This window comes from Pezoporus flaviventris, unplaced genomic scaffold, assembly GCF_033815535.1.
Source record: "Pezoporus flaviventris isolate CSIRO_AGI_PZ_B2104156 unplaced genomic scaffold, CSIRO_AGI_Pfla_v1 ptg000021l, whole genome shotgun sequence".
Classification (NCBI taxonomy): Eukaryota; Metazoa; Chordata; class Aves; order Psittaciformes; family Psittacidae; genus Pezoporus; species Pezoporus flaviventris.
In genome coordinates, this window is record NW_026892569.1 from 10,950,946 (window position 1) to 10,975,594 (window position 24,649).

The 24,649-nt window shown below is 42.9% G+C and overlaps 1 protein-coding gene across 1 annotated transcript in view; it reads right to left on the reverse strand.

Moving 5' to 3' along the window:
* Positions 1 to 24,649, reverse strand: part of EEFSEC (eukaryotic elongation factor, selenocysteine-tRNA specific) — a 102,197-nt gene that overhangs the window by 60,458 nt on the left and 17,090 nt on the right. Inside the window, exons 2-4 of the mRNA XM_061456058.1 lie at positions 10,772 to 10,979; positions 9,651 to 9,747; positions 7,252 to 7,416 (exon numbers count right to left, since the gene is read on the reverse strand). Of these exons, the coding sequence (XP_061312042.1) occupies positions 7,252 to 7,416; positions 9,651 to 9,747; positions 10,772 to 10,979 (470 nt within the window). The remainder of the gene's footprint in view (positions 1 to 7,251; positions 7,417 to 9,650; positions 9,748 to 10,771; positions 10,980 to 24,649) is intronic.

Below are 24,649 nucleotides of genomic sequence, written 5' to 3' on the forward strand. Positions count from 1 at the left end.
GAAAAAGAGGAGCCAACTGCATTTTATGGTACACGCTTTCAAGCTCATCTTTACAAGCATGAAGAGCCTGGGAGTTCGTAGTTTTCACTTCAGACAGTTGTGAATGAAAATCTGTATCTCGGCATTTATATCATGTTCATCACATCACTATCTGGGCTGCTCACATAATGGTATTACTCCAGCTGATCCTGTAAATATTGGTTCTCTCTAGTATTACTTACTCTTTCATTTCAAACCACACCAGCTATTACAATACAAAGTCATGGGAATCCTCTCATGAGGAGATGTAGCTTACGTTTAGCCTCCACAATAGGCGATTGTCACAGGCGTGGGACAACACAGTCAGGTGATAGAGTATATAATAATCTTATATATTTCTTTTCTAATATAGACCAACTCTGGATTCCCAGGCGCTTCTGCACTAATCCATTTTCACCTGTCTTTTGGTCAATTTTAGAAGTTTCAACAGCCTTGGTTAAATAATATTGTCCATATTCACATCCTTTTTTTGCCAGTGCCCGGATCTGAGCAGAGCATTATAATACACGGACCATAGCCGTGTTAATGCAGCCCTTGAATTGCTCTGCTGCTTAGAAGCCTGATCAAGTGAGGAATTGTACTGTCTACGGATGACCAAGGAAGAACAAAAAGTGACATTCCCTTCCTTCGTTCTGGTTACTGACATTTTGCCAAAGCCTCCAGCACTTGAACGTCAATATTTAAAACGTGGTAGTTACTCACTGCCCCAGCTCAGCCTGCTCATACTAAAGTTACATTCAGAGCAGGAATGCAGTGTCAAAGCTGTGTTTACCATCCAGGAGGCTACCTTTCCCATTGCTATTCAAGCGTTCCACCAAGATTCCTGCTCAGATGGTATGCGTACGTGCATGTGGGGCTGGTTCCAACTGAACTGGGTTAAGAACAATTCTACCTGATAAATCAGAAGAAATAAAAATGAAGTTAACGAGCTGGCAGCAGCAGCGATGCTAAAGCAAACAAGTTCTGCAAACACAAACCAGCCACCCTTTGCTTTGGAAAGTTATCATAAAGATTAACCAAAAAGACATTTAGATGAAAGTTTGTGATGGTTACAGCAATATCCATTAACTTCATTTCAAACTAACCTTGGACCCCAGCATATACAAACTCAAGAATCACAGAACGGCTTAATCAGGTCTTGTCCTTTGCCTCATCAGACCCGCTTCAGCTTCAGCCTATACAAACAAGGTCAAAAATTCCATCCCAAGGTATCTCTGCACTCCCTAATATTGAAGACAAAATCATCTGCACTGCCATAGCATAACATGCACACGGATGCACACATGATACCTCGTGCATCAACCATGGCCAGGCAACATTGCAGAGAACCTAGAGCGTGCCATTAGCAACACTGCACATCCAACAACACTGCACTTCCATGCAGAGCCTGGGTCCCAAACAGTCGTGTAAAGATGGGTTAAGTGCACAGAAGCAATGCAGAAATTACATACAATTCTGCTCCTTTTCAGATCCACTATATCAAGAAACTAGTACACTTTGAGTAATACCTCTCATCCATTAGAAGGTAACCTGCACCCCAATGCCTCTAGCCCATAGGGAGCAGAGGGTACATCTAGAGCTGTAGATGCATTTTAGTATTTGAAGAGTTAAGCGGCCAGTACTGCCTAGGCCACTTTTCTGCCTACAGAGATCACATTAGACACACAAGCTCCAAAAATACAGTGTATGGTTTGGATTAGCACTGCTCAGGTTGGCTGCGCTCCCCTGGCCTCCCTCCCTCCTGCTCTGACCAAGCAGAAAACATTTAAAACCCCCATAATGTATCTCCGGCTCCCTTTCTAGTATGTATTATCCCTGGTCCTGAATAAAACAAACCTTAACATACCAAGTCCTTTATCTTGCTCCCTCCTTTTACATGATCCTTAACAAAAAAAATAGCAAGTGATATGACCTAAACCACTGTACTTCAGTAACAGGGAGTGAAAGAACAGCAGCATACTAATCTCTTCCTGAGAGTTTTTATTCCTGGAGCCTTTTTAAAGTTAACAGGATTTTTCTTCTTTTTAAAACAAAATTAAACTGGATCCTGTTCTTTGGGGTTTTATTTCAGAGGGCACAGTGTTGGCTTGTTTGGGTTTTTTTTATAAGATGTGAACTAAAACAGGAATAAAGAAACAAACCAAAACAAACCCCAGCCCACGCAGTAAAAAGCTACAACCCCATACACTGAAAATGAGGGAACTGATCTTTAGAAAGAGCTCAGCATCTGCTGCTCTTATTCCCTCAAGAGACCAAAGCCAAAAAAGATTTGAGCTGTTCTTACTGCCAGATCTAAATTTCATTCCAAGGGCACTGGATCAGGTCTTTAATCCTTTACTTAACCACAAAGAACTGTGCTGAGGAGTTTAGTTCTTCCAAAACAACTGATAACATCCTGGATGTTGGAAGCAGAGTGCTTGCCTGTGTCAGCCAAATCCTGCGTGTTCTGCTTTTAAGTGCCACAGCAGATGCAAAACTCGTAGGATTCTCACTGATGTTTTCTAGGAAAGGAGAAAATCTCCAACACACACAAGCCCTGCTTAAGAAGTGGCAAAGAGTTAAAGAAACAGTTTAATACTTGCACGGAATTAAACTGCATATACAACATGATGTGTATATGCTTCATTTACTGATTCAGGATCTAAGATTCTTGTATGTTATCACATTTTAACACATATTACAAAATGCCTTTTCACGGTTTTATCAGTTACATCTCATTGATTCTCCCTTCAACCTGATTTCCTGAAGTGCCCTTTTTCACCTCATTTCAATGAACAGAAAATTCTCACACATTGTGAGGCAGCAGATGAGCCCCAGCATTTGGAAAACCTTTTATTATCAGCACTGGGCAAGAAAAATCCAAGCAGCATTGGCTTATTAAGATGTTATTTTTCCAAAAAGAAAAGTGCAAAACCCAGTCAAGATACACCCCTTCCAAATGGCAGGGGTGTACTACGAGAGCCAAAGAACTCTAAATCATAGTGGTAAGGACTGACTTAAGATTTCACCAATTTTGTTTTCTGAGATTTAAATGTTCTCTGACAAGACTTAACCATGCAACTGATTGCTGAGTCCTTAAATATGCTGACATTAGTTCTTACTACATGTATATATACTAAAGCTCATTCATCAAGGGTCTTGGGATAGGCTGAAGGACTCACATGGGCAAAAGATGATCTCTCTGTTACAACTTTAATAGCTGTGGTGGTTTAAGGAAATAGTCTTGTAAATACTGTTTAGGTTATTTATCAGACACCAGAGGATCTTTTTGTTGGATGAGCCATAAAAAGTACGGAATGCTTGCCAAAAAACAGACTGAGGTTACCTAGCCAACAAAGAAGCTTTAAAAACAGAAATCTCTTCTCATATCATGGAAGTGTATGAAGCCAGGAAGCTTTCTCAGTACCACACTTACAAAACGAGGCTTCTATAAAAGTTCATAAAGTCAACAGAATCTGACAGCAAATAGGCCCTTGCCAAGACAGAATTCACTACTGGCTTAAACTGACACTCATTTACTAGGAGACTTGACTAGATAAACAGGGGCAGGTATCCCTCGTTTTCCATATTTGATGTCTCAGATGACCTCTTGAAAGCATATCAGCTACTGGATATCTGGATAACTGCTCTCCAAGCACAAGAGCAGCGTTTCTTAACCACGCTTGCAACTTCTGAGATTTAAACATTCCACGTTAATAATGATGGCAGTTGCCTACTGCAAACCTCAGGGATGCAGAAGTTTGGACAGAATACAAATACTCATCTCCTCCTTTGGGTTGAATAGATAGGAGCTTGGATATAAAGCAAGAAGAAAGTTTCTACTTCTTACAAGCCCAGGAAGAACCAATAATGATCGGGGCACTTGGCTGCCACGTACCTACAGCATTCGATCACAGGTAAGGCAATGCTGAGTCAACACTTTCTGGGTGACCAGATTTATATCCACTACTGTGTACATCTGTCTCTGCCTCCTCACTCCATTCAGACTTGACCTCTTCTACAACCTTTCACAACTCTTTAGACAGAGAAAGATTCCTATTAACCAACCTGGCACATTTTCTGTTCCCTAAAACATCTCTAAAGGAATATTAACATATTACCTGGTTTACCCAATCCTCTAGCAGTTCTAGTGTGCTTGCGAATTGCAATCCAACACTGGAATCACTAACAGTGGGCAGAAGGGAGACCATAGACCACACAACATTTTGCACTATTCATCACACAAGGATTGAGACAGTCAGTGTTCAGAACTAAACTCCTGGTTCTTGCCTGGTTTTTTGCCTTTTAAGTAGCTGATGTTCTTAAGCTGTAATTTCTTTTTCACCTGGATAGAGGAAAGGCACTTCTTCCCCACTGAAAACAACACTTTCCTGTCTCAGTTAAAGTATGCCGTAAAAAGACAAAGCAGCACTAGAATTGGACAAACATACATTAAATTCCCTAAACAAAATATATTTAAATATCTTGAAGTGATTACCCCAAACCTATCCATAAAATAAAACAGATCTATATTGAAAAAACTATCGATTATTCAAACTCCAGGAACTTCTATAAAGCAAAACCAGAAATGTCAGGAGTTGTTACAGTTTATAAACTGCAAGACTGTAGAGATTGAAAGACCCCTGCAATAATCTTAAAGGACATTCAGAATTCTGCCAACACGACATTTTTGCTGCAGAAATCCTGGGTTCATGCTCTTCAAGGTGGATTTCAAGTGCCAGGGAGCAAATAGCACTAACTCAATTGGATAGCGAACTGTTTGCTCTGTCAAAGCTTTTTGCCAAACACATATATATAATTTTTCTTTTCGCTATATGGATAATCAACCCCAGATGGCAATTTACATAGGCAAGAGCATAAAGGAATCCGTGCACTGCTGGTGCTCTCAGCCTCAATCAGAGCGAGCTCGGGCGTTTGAGAATGTCACTGTTTATTTTTAATTGCTGTGTCCCTCCTTTGTGCAGGTTCAAGCGGTCAAAGATGTCGAAGTCCATTAGGAGAACTGGGAGGTGATGCCACTTCATTTGGGGAGAGGGTTCTTCAAATGGAAAAAGCAGCTGGTTTGTAATGTCCCTAAATGCCCAGTGGGCACCAGCTGTCAATCTCAGTTACCATAGGGTCAGGGCAAAAGAAGGTCAGAGAGAGTCATAAACCACAACGTGTTGTGAAATGTGCTTCCTCTGTTACCTTGTAGGCCTGAGAAAGGTTTGACCTCTTATAGGTATCCTAACCCAGCTCCAAACAATGCTAGTGGGGCTAAGTACAACACACACACACTTCCAAAAGCTGCTTCCCTTCCCTGTGCCTGGGTTTCCACACCCATACAACATGGACATGGATATTAACAAGCTGCTAATGGCAAAATGCACAATGCAGAACTCTGCCTGCCTCTATCACCACTCAGAGGTCCAAGCACATCTTCTGTTTCACACAAGGCAGTGCAAGGATGAATTCATTGACAGCAACTGGAAATAACTACAACTTTGAGGGAAGTTGTTAACGCCATAAAAGCCAAGTGGCTTCTCGTTGTCAATGACCCATGTGCCTGCTAACCTGCCTTTTACTTCACTGTTCCCCCGTCGCTTGGGAAGAAGCATCTTTTAAAGCCCCACTTCAAATCTTCCCTACCATCCTTCTAAACATGCAAGTTATTAACTGCACATTTGTCATTTTCCCCTTCACACACATTCTCAAGAAGCAGACTAATTCCTAAACACATTTCTCCAAAACATTCTTGGACTACACATGAAGAGCCGAACAGCCTTTTCCAGATACCATCTAGTTACGCATTCTTTAAGCAAGCAATAATGACTCTGCTCTGTCCCACCCCCTCCTCCAGAGCACAAATCCACAGAACTCTGGCCAATGCTACGCTAAAAGGCAAGCAGTTAATGAGCCACACAAGGCCCCATTGGGCAGGAGCCATCATCACCCAGCTCTCACCAGCCTTGTCCTCCTACCTACTCCTCCCTCCTTGAGCCCATTGCGCAGGCAGGCCCAGGGCAGCAAGCAGGTCACAACAGAAAAGAGAAGGAATGCTGGCAAAGGCAAAGCTTGAGAGGTTGAAACCAGAGCTACAGTCCCAGCAAAGCATTTTCCCTGCAGGAATTAGAAGCATGGCTCCCAGAATGGGCTGCAGGCTGCAAACGAGAGCATGGGCAGTGAGGAACTCCCCTGGGAAAGCAGACATGGGATACACATCACTCAAATCACTTTCACACAAAGGACAATATGATATAAACTAGATGGCCACAGCTCTCACAGGAGAGGATGACAAAAAAATCAGTTATCAGCAAAACAGTTCAGGTGGAATAAAAATGCCTCACCAAGTCCTTCGTTTGCACACTAAGCAGCACATTCACCCAATGAAAGAACACGCTCCTTAGATAACATGACTTGAAGGCAACTCTGACAGTCCCCAGAAGGGTCCCATCCAGCCTTGGTCAGCCAAAAAGCTGCCTCCTCTCAGAATGGCTGTGTCCCCTGGAAGTGCAGCTGCAAAATGCTCTACAGCTCTTGACCCATTTGGGGCAATTAATAAGGGGGGAAAGTCAGAGCAACTCAAATCAGCACCTGTGAAACAGGCCTCAGCTGTTCCAAGCATAAATTCACCTTGTTTGCCTTTAAAGAATGGATAGATTTTTAAGGAAATAAAACAGTAACAACAGTTAAGCAGTCCAAAGGCCATCAACAGGCTCTCCACAAAGCCCAATGGCAGCAAATCGCTGCTGCAGCCCAGCAGAACATGCTGACACCAACTAAAGCCCCAAACAAAGAGAATGTGCATCAAGCATTTCTGTGCCCTCGTGTCATTCCCTTCGCTTCCACATATCCCAGGATGTGTGCAGCCTACCCCGATCCTTCTGTAAGCCTTCCCACTGCAGCATGGCTCAAATGAAAGCAACCTCAGTCAAACCTTGTTCAGTCCTGGGGCACAACCTAGCTTGGAAACATGCCCACCTTGCTTTTTGCATTTGAAAGTCTAACATGCTAATCTAGGTCAGCATTCATTCAACTAAAACTGAGCAGGTAACTTTCCTGGCTGCCTTCTTTAAGAATCTCTGTGTCTCTTCCATTATAAACTGGCTCATAGGAGAGTACAAAGAAATTTTAAATGATTGAACAATTTCAGACTGGAAGAGAACACTCTCTTCTTTGTTGAGCGTCTCTTTCTATCGAGAAAACTGGGGGGAGTGAAAATGAGAGACTCACCTTCAGGGCAGGAATCTCCACATTGTCACCAAGGCTAACAGAGCCAGAAAGAATAGTCCCTGTCATCACTGTGCCTTGACCCTTGATAGAGAAGCAGTGGTCAACTGCCATAAGGAAGTGTCCCGAGGGGTCTCGTGATGGCAGGTAAGCCTGAGACTTCAGGACCTGAAAAAAAGCAGATAAAAGCAGCACCATGCCTGGGTGAAAAGCCATGACAGCCACGGAGCAAGAGGCAGGCAAGCGGATGATTGATGGAGCAAGCTTGCAGTTTTACTGACTTCAGGCATCTCCCAATGAGCTTAGAACGCACCAATGTCAAATTAAGTGTGTGCCACAGAGGAGACTCACACTTAGCAGCAGGAACACTTCGATTTTCTGCCTTACAAAGATTTGGTGCTGCACATTTCGCTTCGTTAGCAAAACTGCAGCGGCAATAAAGTTACTGCCAAACTCAATACAAACACTGCAGCAAAGCAAAAAGAAAATATCCAGTGCATCGTGTGCCCCCCCCTTTTCTTTCCTCTCTCAAAAGTACAATTTTACAGTGCTTTTTGCTACTTCAGCTTCTTGTGAAAATTAACTTGCGTACAGATATCAGTGCTCCATAAAGCCCATCCCTGCCTCCCTCCCAGCCAAACTATTACACTGGGTTCAGTTTTCAAAGTCCACTTCCCCTTCAAGTTTCTGTTAACACTTCTTGGAGGACCAAACCACTGAAACACAGCCGCACCATTTTCTAGAGACATTCTCCAAGTTTAGGATTTCTGCTTTGCTGACAAATGCTGTTTCTTAAAACCTGTCATCATAGACAGCAGAGCTGAATTATGAAAACAGTCATGTACCCAGCAGTGCTTCAGAGGAACTGGTTCACCCCCATCTCAAATCGCTTTTGATCTCTGCTCTAACATCAGCATATAAACTTGGCACTGCCTTGAAATGTCTGCTTTTAAAGTCAGAAACTGCTGGTTAAACCCAGCTTGTAATGGCAGAACAATGGAGAGTCTCTTATCAAGGACAGAAAGGACAGCTTGAAGCTCAATGCCATGGCTCACACCACATTTGCCAGGTCTTCTAATACTAGGTCTCAGTTGACAAACAGCTGCAGTATGGACATTTCCTTCAAAGGTTTTAACATCCCTGTAAACGTACCCAGAATCGGATGAAGGCAGAACTGAGGACCTGCCCTATCTCCACCTCTCTATGCCGTGGGCAGCCTGGTTCTTGCCAGTTCTAGTCTTGCTTTCCATCTTTTGCAGATGTGCAAGGCATGCAGTGAGCAAGGCAAAGTATCACAGAGAAAGACAGTTTCAGCATGAAGGCAGGAAGATGGAGTCTACACCTGCTTCTGCCAGAACTCCCACATGTTGGCATTCTTTAAACAATTAAGCTTTCCACGGGTAATACTGACTGCCCAAACAGAAACCCCAAAGCTTAAGAGAAGTGCCAGGCCCTCACAACTGCAATCAAAATTGGCAGGTGCTATGATCTGGGCACAAACATGTCCCAAAAGGGTTCCTACTTTCCTTAAATTTAACAAATCAAATGAGTAAACTCAGTGGATTAACTCCTTCGTGCCTCAGCTTCCCAATCTAAATAGGGCTTAAAGTCACCTCTACACTTCCTATAGGTCTTTTGGAAGTAAATCAACTGTTTGCCAAATGCTCAAGACCACAGTGATGTGTGCCAAAGAAAAGTCCAGGAGGAAATCAATCATTCTTGAATGCAGAGCAGTATTTGAATGGAAACAGGAGGCCACACAGAATAATGAGCATTCAAACCAGCTACGGGCTACCTGCTCACTAGCTGCGCTCTGGCCATCCTGTGCAATGAATGAGGTAAGGGTTGTTTGGGATAAAGTAGCATGCACTTAAGCACTGGGTCATAATACACACCAAAGGAAGGAGACAGCTCCCAATGTGTAACTTTTTCACTCCCAACTTCACAGCTTTACTGTTCTCTTAACTATGGTACAATTATAAATCACCCCCCAAGGATTTAGCAGAATTTTAAAGCTATTTTCTATTCATTAGGCTTTGCAATCCTTTACAACTTTAAAACCAATTTCACCACACGTGTGATAGCCGTGTCTTAAGAAACAGCTCTTCAAAAGCACTGAAGCCTTTTCGAGCATCAACCTCAACTTCTCAACCTGATTTAGTTGAAGATGTCCCTGCTCACTGCATGCAGTTTGGACTAGATGAGTTTCGCAGGCGCCTCCCAGCCCAAACTATTCTATGGCTCTCCATTCACAGGAAGGACTCCTTAAAAGTATCAGGTTCCTTAAAACTGACATTACTGCATGAGTTTCTCAGCTCTACATACTAATACAGCGCACTTCAAAAGACTGAAAGCAAAGTTCAAGCCTATTTTGTGTTATTATGATGCTCTCGAGCAGGTACCTCGATTAATTCAGAAACACCTAGAGGATTCTCAGACTCTGGAGCTTCTGGTCCACCGGGCTTTGCTGCAACAGCAACAATAGGGCATCCGCAGAACCTGAAAGAGAGAAAGACAAGTGCTGTTTTCAACTGTCATTAAAACAATTGTAAGCTGAGCTGGAGTCATATCCTTCACAACAGGAGCCAAATGCAAGGCGGCACATGATGAGGCTGTAGGCAGACTGCAAGGACAGCAGAAAGGTCAGAATCTGCTGCAATCAACGTTCTCAAAACACACAAGTCTCAAAGGTGCTGAGAAGAGCAGTACTTCAGTAAGCCTCAGTTTAGCTTTTCTCTTACAATGAATTTTACTCAAGTCCTTAATATGCCATCATAAAAAAGCAGGAACTGCCATATCCAACTAAGCTTTGCTTTCTTGTCCTACTGAAACTCTTTTTCTGTACACCAAAACCTATTCCTTTGATTCTTCAATCAAAACATGACCTAACAGCTTCTACACCTCAGCAGCTGCGATCCAGTTTGTGTAACCACCAAATAAATACCATGTCTATGTTGTACCTTCTCACTGCATAACACTAACACTTCCACTTGCGAATCTCCCTGCCCTTCATTCATTATGTACTTCAATTAACTTACCTGAACAGAACTGACAAACACCATCCCAGCCAGAGCCATGTTATAGGCTATAACCTTCCAGCATTCTGCTCTCCCTACTTGGGGCAATCGCATTTCTCACCCCTAGTTAAGGCAGAGCTCTACCACTTCCTTATCTCTGGAGAGAAAGCAACTTGCAATTCACAACAAAGCTGCAAGCCCATAAACTAAAACCCAACAAAACCAAACCAAAATCAAACCAGAACTGGATGTTCTACACCCGTTTTAGCCAATCTGAACTCCAAACAACCCTTTAAACTGAAGAGCTTTGTTACAGGAAACTACTTCTCTTTAAATGTTATTTGTGGATGCAAATCTAGGGCTGCATTCGAGTTTCTGGTAATCTTCCCACTCATCACCTTTGCTGGATAATCATGTTTAGAAGCACATTGGAAGGGAAATGTAACAGAATGTATAACAAAAATACCTGATACACAAGTTCACTGTTAACATTACCAGCAACTTACTTGGTATTTTCCAAGGTCTTCTGCATTTTCTTTGTCATCTTCTCAATGGCACTTTGTCTCTTCCCCTCTGGAAGGAGATCTATTTTGTTCAGAACTACCACCATCTTCTGGCACGCAATCTGCCCAATGACCAAGCACTCTGCTGACTGCGTCTGCATCCCTTTTGTCACATCGATCACCAGCATCATCAGATCAATAATCTGCGCACCTGGAAGAGAAGTCACAGTCACTATTGCGGCAGCATCAAAAGGTTAAGGATCATTTTCTCAAACAGTTTCCATAAGAGCTGTCAGGATGTGAAGAAATACCCAGCAATATAAATACAAGTTGGACTAAGTATGAACATCTGTAAATAAGACCTTGGGAACTTAAGCTGTTACTATCAGATCATAAAAAAATATGGAAGCATATGAGAGTTTACCTATTCCTCCATATCAACACTTTAAGGTTGTTACCACCGTGTTTAAAACTAAAAAATAAGCAAAAAAAGTACCACACACATAGCATTTGCTTCAAAGAAGATGATTTAAGAAGCTAAGCAATATGGTAGAGCCAAGGAACATACAGAACACTGCAGACAACTGGATGCTTGAAGCAATCCCAGTAAGAGCCAAGGACATGGCACATCACATCCAATCCTCAATGACACCCTTGCTTCTTTCAGAGCCCAAGATTTGATGGAAGGGAAGACAAGATGACCAACCCCAGCTGCAGGTTCATCTAAATAAATTGTGATGAAGAAACAATTTAAACCCTGCTATTTATACTATAACAACTGTACTGCCATTCACTCCCAGGTCAGCTCTACATAACTACATAATAAATAACCTCATACATAGGCACATACACATCCAATTCTTCAATCTCTTCAAGATCAAGTCGCTACAATTTCAGGCTGAAATAACCCATCAAGCTCATGGATTATTCGTATTTTGTTTTTCAAACCACTGTTGTCACAATCCCTTAACCCTGTGACTGGAGCAACCTGAGTTTCATGGATTTACCTTAGTTTTCAAGGAAGCTTTCAATGGATTTTAATGAACATCAGGCCTTCCACACATTCAGAATTTCCCTGTCTCACTCCAGGTAACTGGGATTCTCTGAGTACAGGAAGTACAGCACAGATTTCAACATTGAGAAACCTTAAACAGACTAAAACAAAGTTTAAGCCGAACTACCAGGAAATCCCACGTCAAAACCTACATTTGGAAAGAATACAGAAGCCAGAAATCACGCCTCGTTCTGAATTCAAGGACTTTTAATATCTGCCTTCAGCTTTTGATCGGAAGAACAAGAAATCAATACAACTGCTCCTTGTTCCTCCGACCTCTCCAACCTTCCCCCTGCTTTTTGTTTAAGCCTTCCCCATTGCTCCGACACCAGCTACCCTTGTTCGCAATTCCCATGAACTCCAGACAGGAAACGGTTCGGAGGTTGGAGTGCACGGCTGGGAGAGTGGGTGGGAGCTACTATGAATTTATGACCACAAATGACTTTTCAGCCTACCAAAGCTTTCATCTTGCAACAATGAACGTTAAACCCTTTGGAGCACTAGTGGGATAATCACATCTCCAAAGCTCTTTCAGGATTTTCACCAATCATTGCAAATCTCTCTCCAAGATAAACTTCACATCTTTAAAAGACATTCCAATTTTTATTGTTTCAAGAATTTTGCTCATTTACAGCTTGCTTAAGTTGCACCACAAGCACCAGCAGGGCTGTACAAAAGGATCGGGATTACAGAGTCATAGAATAGTTCGGGTTGGAAGGGACCTTCAAGCTCCTCTTACAAAAGTCTACGATCCTATAGGATTTAGACATGCTACAGACCTGAAGGCCAGGAAGCAAGAGGAAGGAACAGCATGAAAACAACTCAAGTGGGACACTTCATCAGATGCACACACTTCTGTGACTATGTAAAGGTGGGGTTTTTAAACACATACAACCTGCATTAAAATCCACCAGACAGTAATTCTCGCTACATAGGCGACACCCTTAAAATGAATGGGAAGAATTAAAACCAAACCATCACGACAAATTGATTATTAATAAACACATCTGTAAAATATGCACCTAGATAACAGAGAGGAGACTGAGATGAGCTCTTAGGCAGAAGCTCTTCCCTGTGAGGGTGCTGAGGCGCTGGCACAGGGTGCCCAGAGAAGCTGTGGCTGCCCCATCCCTGGCAGTGTTCAAGGGCAGGTTGGACACAGGGGCTTGGAGCAAGCTGCTCTAGTGGAAGGGGTCCCTGCCCATGGCAGGGGTTGGTTGGAGCTGGGTGAGCTTTAAGGTCCCTTCCAACTCAGTCTGGGATTCCATGATAAAACAGGAGACAGGATATGGGCCTGCACAGTTAAGAAGAATGATATGGAAGGGATGAGTGTTCCACAAGCCCTAAAAGCAGGCAAATGACTTGAAATAGCTCTGAATGAAGCAGACACATGCAAAGGACAGGTCTGCACATAAAGAAGCACAGCAATCAAAACCATGTTACCTGCATTGAAGCAGGGCATCGAGAACCAATGATAAAGTTTAATTATGGGGACATTATTTGAATACCTACAGAAAAACACATGGGTGTCACCTTCTCCTTGCTGTTTTATCTACAAAAGAGATGTTCAAATTCATTCAGAAAGAGAAAAAATGCTCCTGAACTGTGATTTCTCACTTCACTTGGAAAAAAATAGTGAAAAGATCAACTATCAGAATAGCCTTCATGTGACGACACGCAGCTCAGATACAGCCCTGTCCAAGGCAAATTAAACAAACCAGTTGTCATCAGAAAATAGAAAGGGGTGGGGAAAGATGGGAATTCTATTGCAAGATAAGCAGCTAAACCACAGTGAAAACACAAAGTAAAGTAGATAGCCTGGTGAAGAAAAACAAACAGACAGATAACACATGAGCAGAGAGTATGTGGATACCAGCCAGGTCCACAACAGCAGCGCAAAGAAGAGACTGCAAGAAGCACCAGCTAAACGTGGGGCAGCAGCACAAAAGTACCCTCACATGGAAGAGAAAAAACAAAGTCGAGTCCCTCTTTGAACAGTCACATCCAACCCACTCTTGGGTCTGGATTTTGGGGAGTACCTGATTACAAACAGCCTTTAGGGAAGTAATTGATTACTCTTTCCCATAGGACCAGTTGAAGCAGAGACATCCTTGATTACAACAAGTCCTAAAAGCACAGAAGGCAACACCTCTGTTTCCCTAAACTGGCCATCAGCTCCATCTCTCAAAGAGAAGAGCAAAACAATACCACATAGACCACATCATCCACAGCTCTCATGTTCCTGATGGAGCGTCTCAGCTCCTCTCCAAACACTGGAAACCACAGATGACACAGAAGAACAGTATGCATTGAAAAGGTGGGCCTTGATGAACTTTTGGTCTTTAGGAGAAATTCACTGCATGCTCTGCATTTGTGTTATTTAGCATATTAGATCTTCAAACCTTTAGTCAAACCAGAGTTCCAGGCACCAAGGCTGCAGACCTTCAGCCCCTGCATCAGATTCACTCCCTGGAAACATGCTGCATAGCATCACACAGCTTTGATTTCCACACAGCTCATACAAGCAAAGCACACTGGATTTTGCCCAATGAAGCTTAAGTAGACAAACTTTGCAATGTTTATGTGCTACTGCATCACATCCTTACACACAGGCACACAATTAATAAAACCCATCTGTTACACCAGCGTTCACAGGGTACCACCAGGTGAGAAACCAACCCGTGGACTGCACGTTTAAGAACTGTAAAGCACCGTAATTGCCATGTTTATTGTGTAACAGAATGTTAGGTCTTAAATAACAACTCTCCTCCCACCTCCATCACAGAAGTCATTGCAGTTCTATATGTACGTGAGCTTAAAACACCTCCTGTTTGTGCAACCTGTTGCATGCTTGTAAGTTACACATCTATACGCACCCCCAAGCTCCCAGGCTGAGCTGTGTGCAGCTAGAGCTGCACAGCAAAGCCAACATTTACACTGAGTTAAAGAGGGTATTATTAGGTCTAGAAAACCAAAACATTTCAGCCTCTCATATTACTTCAACAGTTCTAAAAGATTACTACTGTTTTATGTGCACTGTACCCACCTGCAGAGCCATTCAGTTATGAAGTCCATGCACTAACAATCTCGCCCTTACTGAAAAGGAGAACCACAACGCCTTTGCAATGAACAGACAACATCTCAACTGTCTTCTCTTCAAGAAATGTATAGAATCAGACTGGTTTGTGTTGGAAAGGCCCTTAAAGCTCATTCAGTTCCAACCCCTGCCAAGGGCAGGGGCACCTTCCACTAGAGCTCATCTCAATCTCTCCTCTGGCAGGGTAAAGCCATTCCCCTTGCCCTGTTCATACAGGTCCTTGTCCAAAGCCCCTCTCCGGGCTTCTTGTCAAAGAATCACAGAACCATTAGGGCTGGAAGGGACCTTTGGAGATCATCTACTCCAACATGCTGCTACGTAAATGTAGGTCAAGGACATTACAGCGTTTACAAGTACTACTATTTTGGCAAGCACAATTTTAGCTGGGTATTAGAGTAACCAGAATCCATCAACAAAAAGCCAACCGGCTTCCAAACAGTAAAACTGGGCTAGTGAAAGAAAGAACAGAGGTGCGGGTCACATCCCTGGGTGGGCAAGGGGAGGTTTGTGCCACCTCAGGCACAGATTTGACTCACGGCTTCCTTAAGCTACTGTGCCCTGTCCTGCTTCAGGTAATCTTTTCAGCTGACTTTGCACAAACAGTGCAACTCCTGTTCACAGGCACCGAAAGGAAGCAGAAAATGGAATTTGAAATGTAAAAATAAAGTAATTGTGGGCCATGGGCTATAATTTGATTTCACGCTTTACAAGGAAATGAAAGAGGACTTCCTTAAACATACCTTGCCTTTTTTCTTCAATGTGCTTTTTACCATGTTAGGATTTCCTCCAGTGCAGAAGAGAAAATAGGATTGTAGAAAATGCACCGTTCTCAAGTATCATTGCTACTCAGGGGCAAAGCTCGGTTTTAATGTGCACTTCCCATTCTGGGGAAGAGGAAATTCTTCAATTAATAAACCGGGTGGACTGAGGCGAGTTTTTAGGGTTTAATCAATTTCATCTGCAGGCAGCATAAAAAGCCTGACTATTCCAGCACTTCGGCCTCCCCGATCCCCCTTCCACAAAAATAATAAAATCAATGTTTTATCCCAAATTCTTTGAGGTTTCTATCTCCTGTCTCAGGAAATATTGTCTATATCATGCCGTGAGTATGAAACTTCCCCTTTCCACACACCCCCTTTTTGTTAAGGATCTTTATTCAGTAACAACTACATTATTCTCCGCTTTCATACACAGTAACACTGTGGGAGATGCTACAAGGCACGCAGGATTTTGCTAGGCACCTTAGGGGAGGCATTGTGATGAATAAGGAAGATGTTTTATGGGATAGGAAATTCCCCCGAATTGAAGCAGAAATAAGAGCTGTGAGGGGAAAGAGCCGTGCGCTCAACTGGAGCGCATGAATTACACATGAAGAAGCCCTTTACAGAGCAATGCAAATCAGGGATCAAAACTGATACCACAACTTTCATTAGGAAACACTTTGAAAAGAACAGGAACTCGCAGACTTCAAGCATCCCACCACCATTCCCAGGCACCACTCCTGAAGACTGCAGTGGCTGTAAGCACATAGGGAGCCGAGCAGCTTCAGGCTCTGGATAGTTGGGAACACCTCTGATAGCAAGAGCCAGACTGGCCACACACTTCTTTCTGAATGCACAGTAAAGCTTAGAATTATCCATATTACATTTGATGTTGGAACTATAAAGAAACCGCTGGTTGCACAAATTCCCTTCAAATCAAAACCAGCTACTAAGGTCTTTCCTAAACTGACTGCTACAAAGAGAAAGCAGGATGACCATAAGGACGCAATTCAGAGGAGTCCATTTCTTGTATGTGAAATAACCCGTCCTTACAGTTACGTGTATTCAACTACAAACTCTAAGTGATAGAAAGAGATAATTGCTAATAAGGAATAAGAGAGTTCTTTTGCAAAAGACTTCATGCAAGAATCCAACTGGAGTACTTTATACCCAGATGGAACACTGTGCAGTATCATCCTGAAGAGGCTACAGGCAATGAAAGCTTCTATCCTCTCCTTTGACAAGCCCTCCAAGGAACTTGGAATATGTTCTAACTACATGTCAGAAACAAGTCTGCGCTCTTTGAAGAGAGGAAATGCCAATAATGATCAGAGTATGTCAATAACCTCAATTGGCCATGCTGAAGTAGCATGAACAGAGCTTATAAAACCTCCATGAAGGTCACACTAAGACAGACTAAGGCGTATCTTTCACAAGTTTATTACTATATGCTGATGCATCGTGATATTGCACACAGGAACAATCTTACATTCAATGGACAGCTTACTGAGGAAAGAAGAGATGACCCTTCATAGGGTAAAACCAGAGGTTGCTTCCAACCTAACCTATTTTACGAGGAGATAGTGCTATAAGAGGGAAAACACTTAAAACCCACAAGATCATAGAACAAGACCTGCCCATGTGCATTTTCCAGGACACCTGGTGATCTTAGGCTTAAGTAATCCATTATTATGGGTAGGCAAGCTTTGGGTAGGACAACTCTGCATGTAGGCCAGTTACTGTAAAGTCCGTTATGCCCCCCTCTCCAAGTGTTTTATTCTTGCTACAAATTAAACAATACTTTTTCAGAGACTAGAACCAGAAGCATGAAGTGAGAAACACTGCCTCAGTCTTCACTCAAAGCTGAATAAACAGTCCACGTACTGTCAGGAAGTGTTGGAAGACACTCAGTAAGTACAAATGCATTTATACAAATACTAGTACTATTACTTTAGAAAGTTATGAAAAGACATAGTCATTATATGGTGTTCAGTGCAAAGCTGGTTTATGTTTAGAAGCAGTCTGAACAGGTAAAGTATTACACTGTGTATGTGATGCAATACTGAAATGAAATCCTGCATTCAGATCTAATCACTTTCTGAAAAAGGAACCTGGAAGGTAAAGCAGCCTCAAAACCAGGAAACAAGACAAATGCAGCTGCATTCTTCACATACAACTTCATTTACAAAGAAAAATCCATGTTATCAGCATGCAATGACAAGCACACACGAAGCTGAGCGAGAAGGGAAATAAAACATCTCTAAGAGCACAATCAATTATGAAACTGTAAATCACACAGCAACCCCAAACTCAGCGCTGCTGACACCATCTGGCTCCAGGCAAACAAAAACACAGATTTGACATTGCCACAATTAAGATTTTCAAAGCTACAACCAACTGGATGAAGTTTTATCCTTTGCAATACATTTCTGGGTCTATCCTGTGTAAGAGGCATCGGGATGAAACTTAAACCAAGAGACACTTCATTCTTGCTTTGAGCCTCTGAAATGTTCACATTGACTGCTTTTAAAGATGACATAACAAATGAGATGAGTAACTACTAGGGTCTGGCATTTCAATTCCTCTTCCTCAAAATATTCCTGAAGAAAAGCAGAAAACCACCATAAATAATATTTTCCTGCAGACAGGGAGGCACAGGGTAAAAAACCCTGCCTTGTAATACACAGCACAGGTGAAAAAAGGAGGTAAAGCATCACATGAGAGAAGACATCCTTCTGTCACATGCATCCAAGCCCTTTCCTGTAATACTACCTATTACCTGATCTGTATTTGCACACTGACAAGGCACGAACTGGACAGAGTCCAAAAGAGACCTCTACTTATTTTAAGGATGGAAACACTGACTGTGGTAGGGTTTAAAAGCCTACCTATCTTGAAAAGCAACCGTCACTTTGAGTAGACACAGATGACTGCTACAAAAAAAGTCCGCATTTGCTGAACTGCACAGCGCCATGGTATTTCAGCTGCATTGATTTCTGCCTTGGCTTCAAGTCCAAAGTGCATAAATTGTGCATTAGTTAGCAAACATTAACTTTTTAAAGTGTCATTCACACATAGCTGTATGCAAATGCAGACACCAGTAAAGCTGGAACGTTAAATACTGAGCATACTGTACAAAACTAGCCTAAAAGTTACCCAGTGTTTTAGACTGAACATCATTACGCTGCTCATCATCTCTGGAGGACAATGGCATATAGCAAGAAAAAAATGGTTATTTCATACACATGAAAGCAAAAAGCAAAGAAGACACCCACGGGGCTGATCCTGTTTGGGTTGTAACCTTCTTATTTTTGTACCATGTGACTGTCCTGCACCTCACATGAAAAGGTTCCGTTCCATAATTTGGCACCCAGGCTATAAAACACCAACAGGAAAAAGCCACGTCAGGTTTCTAGGGTCACAAATGACACGGGGAAATAGCACCTGTAACTCTACTGATTCCTATCAGACCCAGACTTAGAGGTTCACAATAAAGTGCCCTGTTCCTTCTGTAGAGAGTGGAGTCCATAAAACAAGGTTTCTGCAACGGCGTGGCAGTGAGCTGTACAGTAAATCAACACTCTGTGTTTGTGCTTCAGGGAAAAGAAAGGTGCTAAACAAAAGATGGATACCCCGCTTTGACCTCTTCAGCTGATAGCGTGTGCTCAAGGTCCCAGTAAGCTCTCCTATGGCCCAATGAGCGACTAATTCAAGCGCCAGGCTTCTCAGAGCTGTTTTGCTTTTGTATCAAGGTCACGTGTGGTTTTGCACTGCTCTGAAGTATTAAACATAACGTTACTCTTGGGCCTTACACAGTGACCATAAATGGTCCCTGAAGGTCCATAAAGTCTTTAGAACAAACACCGAAAAGCAAACAGGTCAGGAGAAACACGATAAACCCCAGCACAAACCTTTTTATAGTCTTGGCTCGTATCAGCTCTCTACAATGCCTGCCACCAAGTTTCAAAGACAAAACACTATTTACATGTGATAATGCTAATTATGTTACAAAAACTATGACCACCCTCCCTCTCCACCTCAGAGTGCAGACAGACATTATCTTTGAAGCCATTTCCAAGACCAGAAAGAGCAAACGGTGGCTAAAGCAGCACAAAACGAGTCAAGCATCCAAAGAACTAAAGCAGCACTGAACCTGCATGAATGAGGACATGAGCCCATCCCCAGTTCTGCCACACACCTGGAGTCTTCTGCTCCACCTCTGAAGCCGCACTTCACATCAGGCAGAGACACACTATTCCCAGCCTCAGGAATGTTGCACCCAAGTGCTAACATAAATAGTGAGTGAGAGCCTCTGTGGTACTAACAGGCATGGAAATTCCTGTTACTTCCTTACAGGAAGCAGGAACACAAAGCTTCAGCCTACAGTAGGCTATACATTTAAAGGCTTATCACTATGAAAAAGCAAGCCCTACAAAGTCCTATAAACATATTTACAGTCCTACAAAGCCAGGTCTGTACCAGAGAGACAAAAGCAGTGCATTAAAGATGACTGGAATAACTTGATAGTCTCCAAGGTTGTTTCAGGGAGAGCAGTACCTAAACAGGCAAACAGCATCTACACACACCCCTTCTCCTTCAAACCAGCTTCTGTGTTAGCTTTCCAGACAACTCCACACGCTGCTTTCCAGGAACAGCACAACTAAAATGTTTCCTAATGGACGTGTTCCTACTTCTGCATGCATGTGAAGACACTATTAACATCAAGTACTAGACTCCAAGGAGCAGCAGGGAGGAAAGACACCAAACAAGAACTACAAAGCTCCTTTAAATCCTGTTCTCTTTCAGTGCTGCTTCACACTCGGCTCATCAACGTTTCAAGTTCTGCTGAAATTCTTCCAAGATGATATTGTTACATACGCACATCCAAGGTCTGATCACATCCCTGCCCATGTTCTAATGCAGAGAGAAACGGCACATCTCTGAAACCCTGACGCAAGCAACACACAACTGGAGCACTTGATTGTCTCAGGACATAAAAACCATGCTGTGCTGAATGACCAACTAGTTGGGTATCCTCCCCCTCCCAAAAGACAGAAGAATTGTTACTACAGAGCATCTACTGCCTCCTTCTGCATGCTCAGGAGAATTACTCAATTATGAACATCTTGGAACATGTTAGAATTTAAGAATATTTGATCAGTTTAACATTAGATGACAGCAAGACCTCTTTTTTATTGCTATTTTTTGTGTTAACTTCTTAAAGTCCTGCCTGGCCAAAGGTATCTTACTGTAAATTCTTCTTCATTCTTCTGCCGTATCTTTGACCGATCAATCTAACAAAAAGGTTCATGCAGCAGTCATAACAACCACCATCACACCAGCCACAGCCAGACCTGAACATACATTTAGACACACAACTCCAAATGCACACCACCTCTAAACAGCAGTCTGCATGCAGTCAGAGAACAAGAGTAGCTGTGGAAGCTGTACCTTAGAGTAGTGCCAAGCTACCTTGAAATCTGCAACTCCGTTAAGCTTTCTGCTACCTAAATTCAACTACCCTGAACATCACAAAACATACAGGGATCCCCAAACCCACACCAACTAACACCTCAATCGAAGATTCGCTCCTAGATTCTCTTCTCTCCACCTCTGCCAGTTCAAGGACGTCCATTCTCTAGTGCACCTGCAGCTTTAGATGGCTCAAGAAACACCATCAAGAATCTAACTTTAAACTCGGCACAAATCAAGAGCATATTTCTATGAGCCTAAGGAAGAAAATATTTCTTGAGCAATTCTGCACATCACCAGTCCAAAAGTAAATCTCCAACCCACCAGATTCTAAATCATCCTACAATAAAGAAAACCCTGTTTCCACTCAAAGCTGGAAATAGATTCACCTGATTCTACCCTTTAAGCATGTCAAGCCTTGAGCTACCTTGCCTCTGGCTTTGAAATAAAGCCTCCAAAGGTCACAGATCCCACACCAAGGAGCCTGGCTTGTACTAAAATCCAGTACTATGACGTTTTTTACATGCAACAGAAGAGTTATGGTAGGCTATAGGAAGATTCGTGCCCGGATCTCAGATTTGTTCTATCGGAGGATGCTGAAAAGATGCTTTTTAAAGGAAAAAAAATTGAGAGGTTTTGGGGGTTGGGGTTATTTTCTTGGGTCCCCCCCGCAAAGAAAGAAAAACTAGACTGCTAGGGGCAAAGAAAAAAAGCATTCTTCAGTTTTCTCTTCACCCTCCACAATACTGAAATAACATCAGTCAGGGTTATAAACATCTGTAATTGCCAGGGGAATGTACAATACACTCAGAAACTCCAGGCCCACATATCCTGTAGCTCTGCACTTCACAAACAAAAGGTTGGGGAAAGAAAGAGGGGGTGGGGGTACAGGGAATAAAGGCTTAAAGATTAAAGTCACAGGCAGAGACAGACGGCTCCGTTTTTTAATAACTGAAAACACGAGTTGTGCCTGAATGTGCTCATTGTTTTGTGGTGGGGGGGAGCGGCTCCGCACGCGGGACTGGCTGGCGACAGAACTGCCTTTGCATCAGAAATAAGATGGATAAAAAGGAAAGAGGGGAGGGAAAAAAAAGGACACCAAACCCAAGCCCTAATTTCCCCTCTTGTAATGGTTAATGGTGCATTCAGGTAGAGATCAACAAATGACCCCACCTTGCCTTTATGTTATTAAACTCGGGAAGAGTCAGGGACTAGAAGTACCCGATTGTAAGACCCTAATGGACACGATGAAGGAGATGCCCGAAAGCTTTATGCTGTGAAGGAAGACAGGCTACAACAGGAACATCCGACCCAACCCACAGGCACAGCTATGGAACAGCTTGCTTATAAATCAATTTCTGCTAGGGCTTTTTTGGACAATAAAACCAGTGCTGCAAGGCTAAACTATGGGAGCTAAACAGATTTTTATGGGGATTCAAGAAGTTTAGCTGCCATGAGGAAGTTCTTAAATCCGTTTTAAAAAGCATCAGCTATACTTTCAGCAAACCGAAAGGGTGACGAGTTCCGTGCACTTCAGTCACTGAAGTCATTAGCTTTAATACTAGAGTACTGAAAGACCGAAAATGGTTGGGTTTAGTTTTCAAAACAGTTTCTCTCCCAAAAAAGCCTAAGAGTAGCAGATGCTTCTGGCAACTCAATATCCATGATTAAAATGGGTATTATTTTAAGATTTCATATTTTTAATTCACAATTTTTAATCTAAAAGGGTGGGGGGATAAATCCTAAGCATTTCTTAAAAGGGGAAATACTTATCATGATTTAGTTCAGTGAACAGATTTCTGTGGGTGCCCACGAACCCATCTGAAGTTGAACACGAGTCCAGTTCCATTGCCAAGCGCCAATGTAAACAGGTAAACAAGCAATCTAAAAACGTAAAACAACATTAGCTCGTGCTTTCAGTTTCACTCTAATCTAGCCTAAGACATTACTATAACGGAGCTTTTGTTTTACTGTAGCTTTTTTACCTGCCAGCTTTGCTTTAACCATAGACAGGGAGGAGATAATTCAACAAGACAACAGGCTCTTTCATCTCAAGCCATGAGGCTCCCAGCCACAACATCTTGGGGAAGAGGGAGGCACAGAACAGGAGGCAGTGAAATGCAGCCTCCAGCCCAAAGCAGCCCCACTGCGGAGCAAGGCACCAGTGGCCACAACGCACTGCTCCTGGACCAAAACCATCCCACTTGGAATGCTCAGCCAGCAGCCCTCTTTGTGGATGCAACACGTTTGCATCATCAGCCACCGGGCACCTTGTGGAGATTAAAACTAGTGTGGAGAGCTGCTGTCTGCTTAGCAAAGGGAAGACAGACAGAGCTCATGTCAGAGAGGGAGGGGAAAGGAAAAGCCGAAACATGAGCTGAGCAGCGGTGCGGAGGATAAAGGCAGGCTTTGTTTTACTGTCTCATACCAAGTACGAACAGAGACTCATCACTGGCCTGAGCTGCACCATTTGTTTTGTACACGGCACAGCCAACTTACTTTTCCTCATGGAACTAAACTAACCCTTCCTCAAAAACAGCTTCTGCCGATGCTCTGATTAAATAGTCAAGCCTAGATGAAACCTGTGAACAGAGACCATCATTCTGCCCGTACCATACCTTCTGACAATTCAGAAGCTCCAACAAAGGCATTCTTACATCGCAAAGACAAACCTCATTATACAACTGCTTCTGTCCAGACGGTCTCATATGCACAAACAAGTAAATTAAAATACATGAAAAACCCAAAACGCTCTTGGAGGACCCGCTGGATATATCAAGCCACGCTCAGAGTTAGGTGACAGTTACTAAACTGGACAAGAAATACTAATTCTTGTTAATCTTTCCAATGCAGAAGTCAGCCCAAAAATACAAAGCAATGTTTAAAGGTACATCTCTGGGACATCACAGGAGAAAAACACGCTAGTTTCTATCCTCTGACAGAAGCACACTGGTAGGACCAGTGCTGTCTCTAAAAGAGCTCAAGAGCAACAGTGAAAGGCAGCAAGAGAAAGCACAGTCTGGGTTCTAGTTTCTTGCTCTCAGGAAAAGGCGCAGAGGGTGGTAATTCACTGTGTACAACCAAATTGTACATGAAAGTTTAAAAGCAGCCAATTAAAGCTAACATTATGGAATGGGACTGAGGTCCGAGTGGAAGGCATTAGACACGCATTCCAGACACCGGCTCCAGAGTCCGCCTGCCAGGCGGATACTGTACAAAGTACAAAGGGTCAAGGAGTTGTTCTCACAGGGAACCCCAGCTTTGACCAGGAGCCATGACAGCTTGCCCAGAAGGAAATGCGGAATGGCATCAAGGCTGTAGAGCTCAGAAACGCTTGGTTATCACCTGCGCTGACAGAATGCTATGGATAGAGTGTGAGAGTGTCAGTCAAGGAAGGGCAAATCTCACTGCCATTAACAATCAAACAGAGGAGGAAGAATAAGGAACAAAGAAAGAAACCACTACAACAGTGACAAACATGCCTCTTTCAGCTCAAA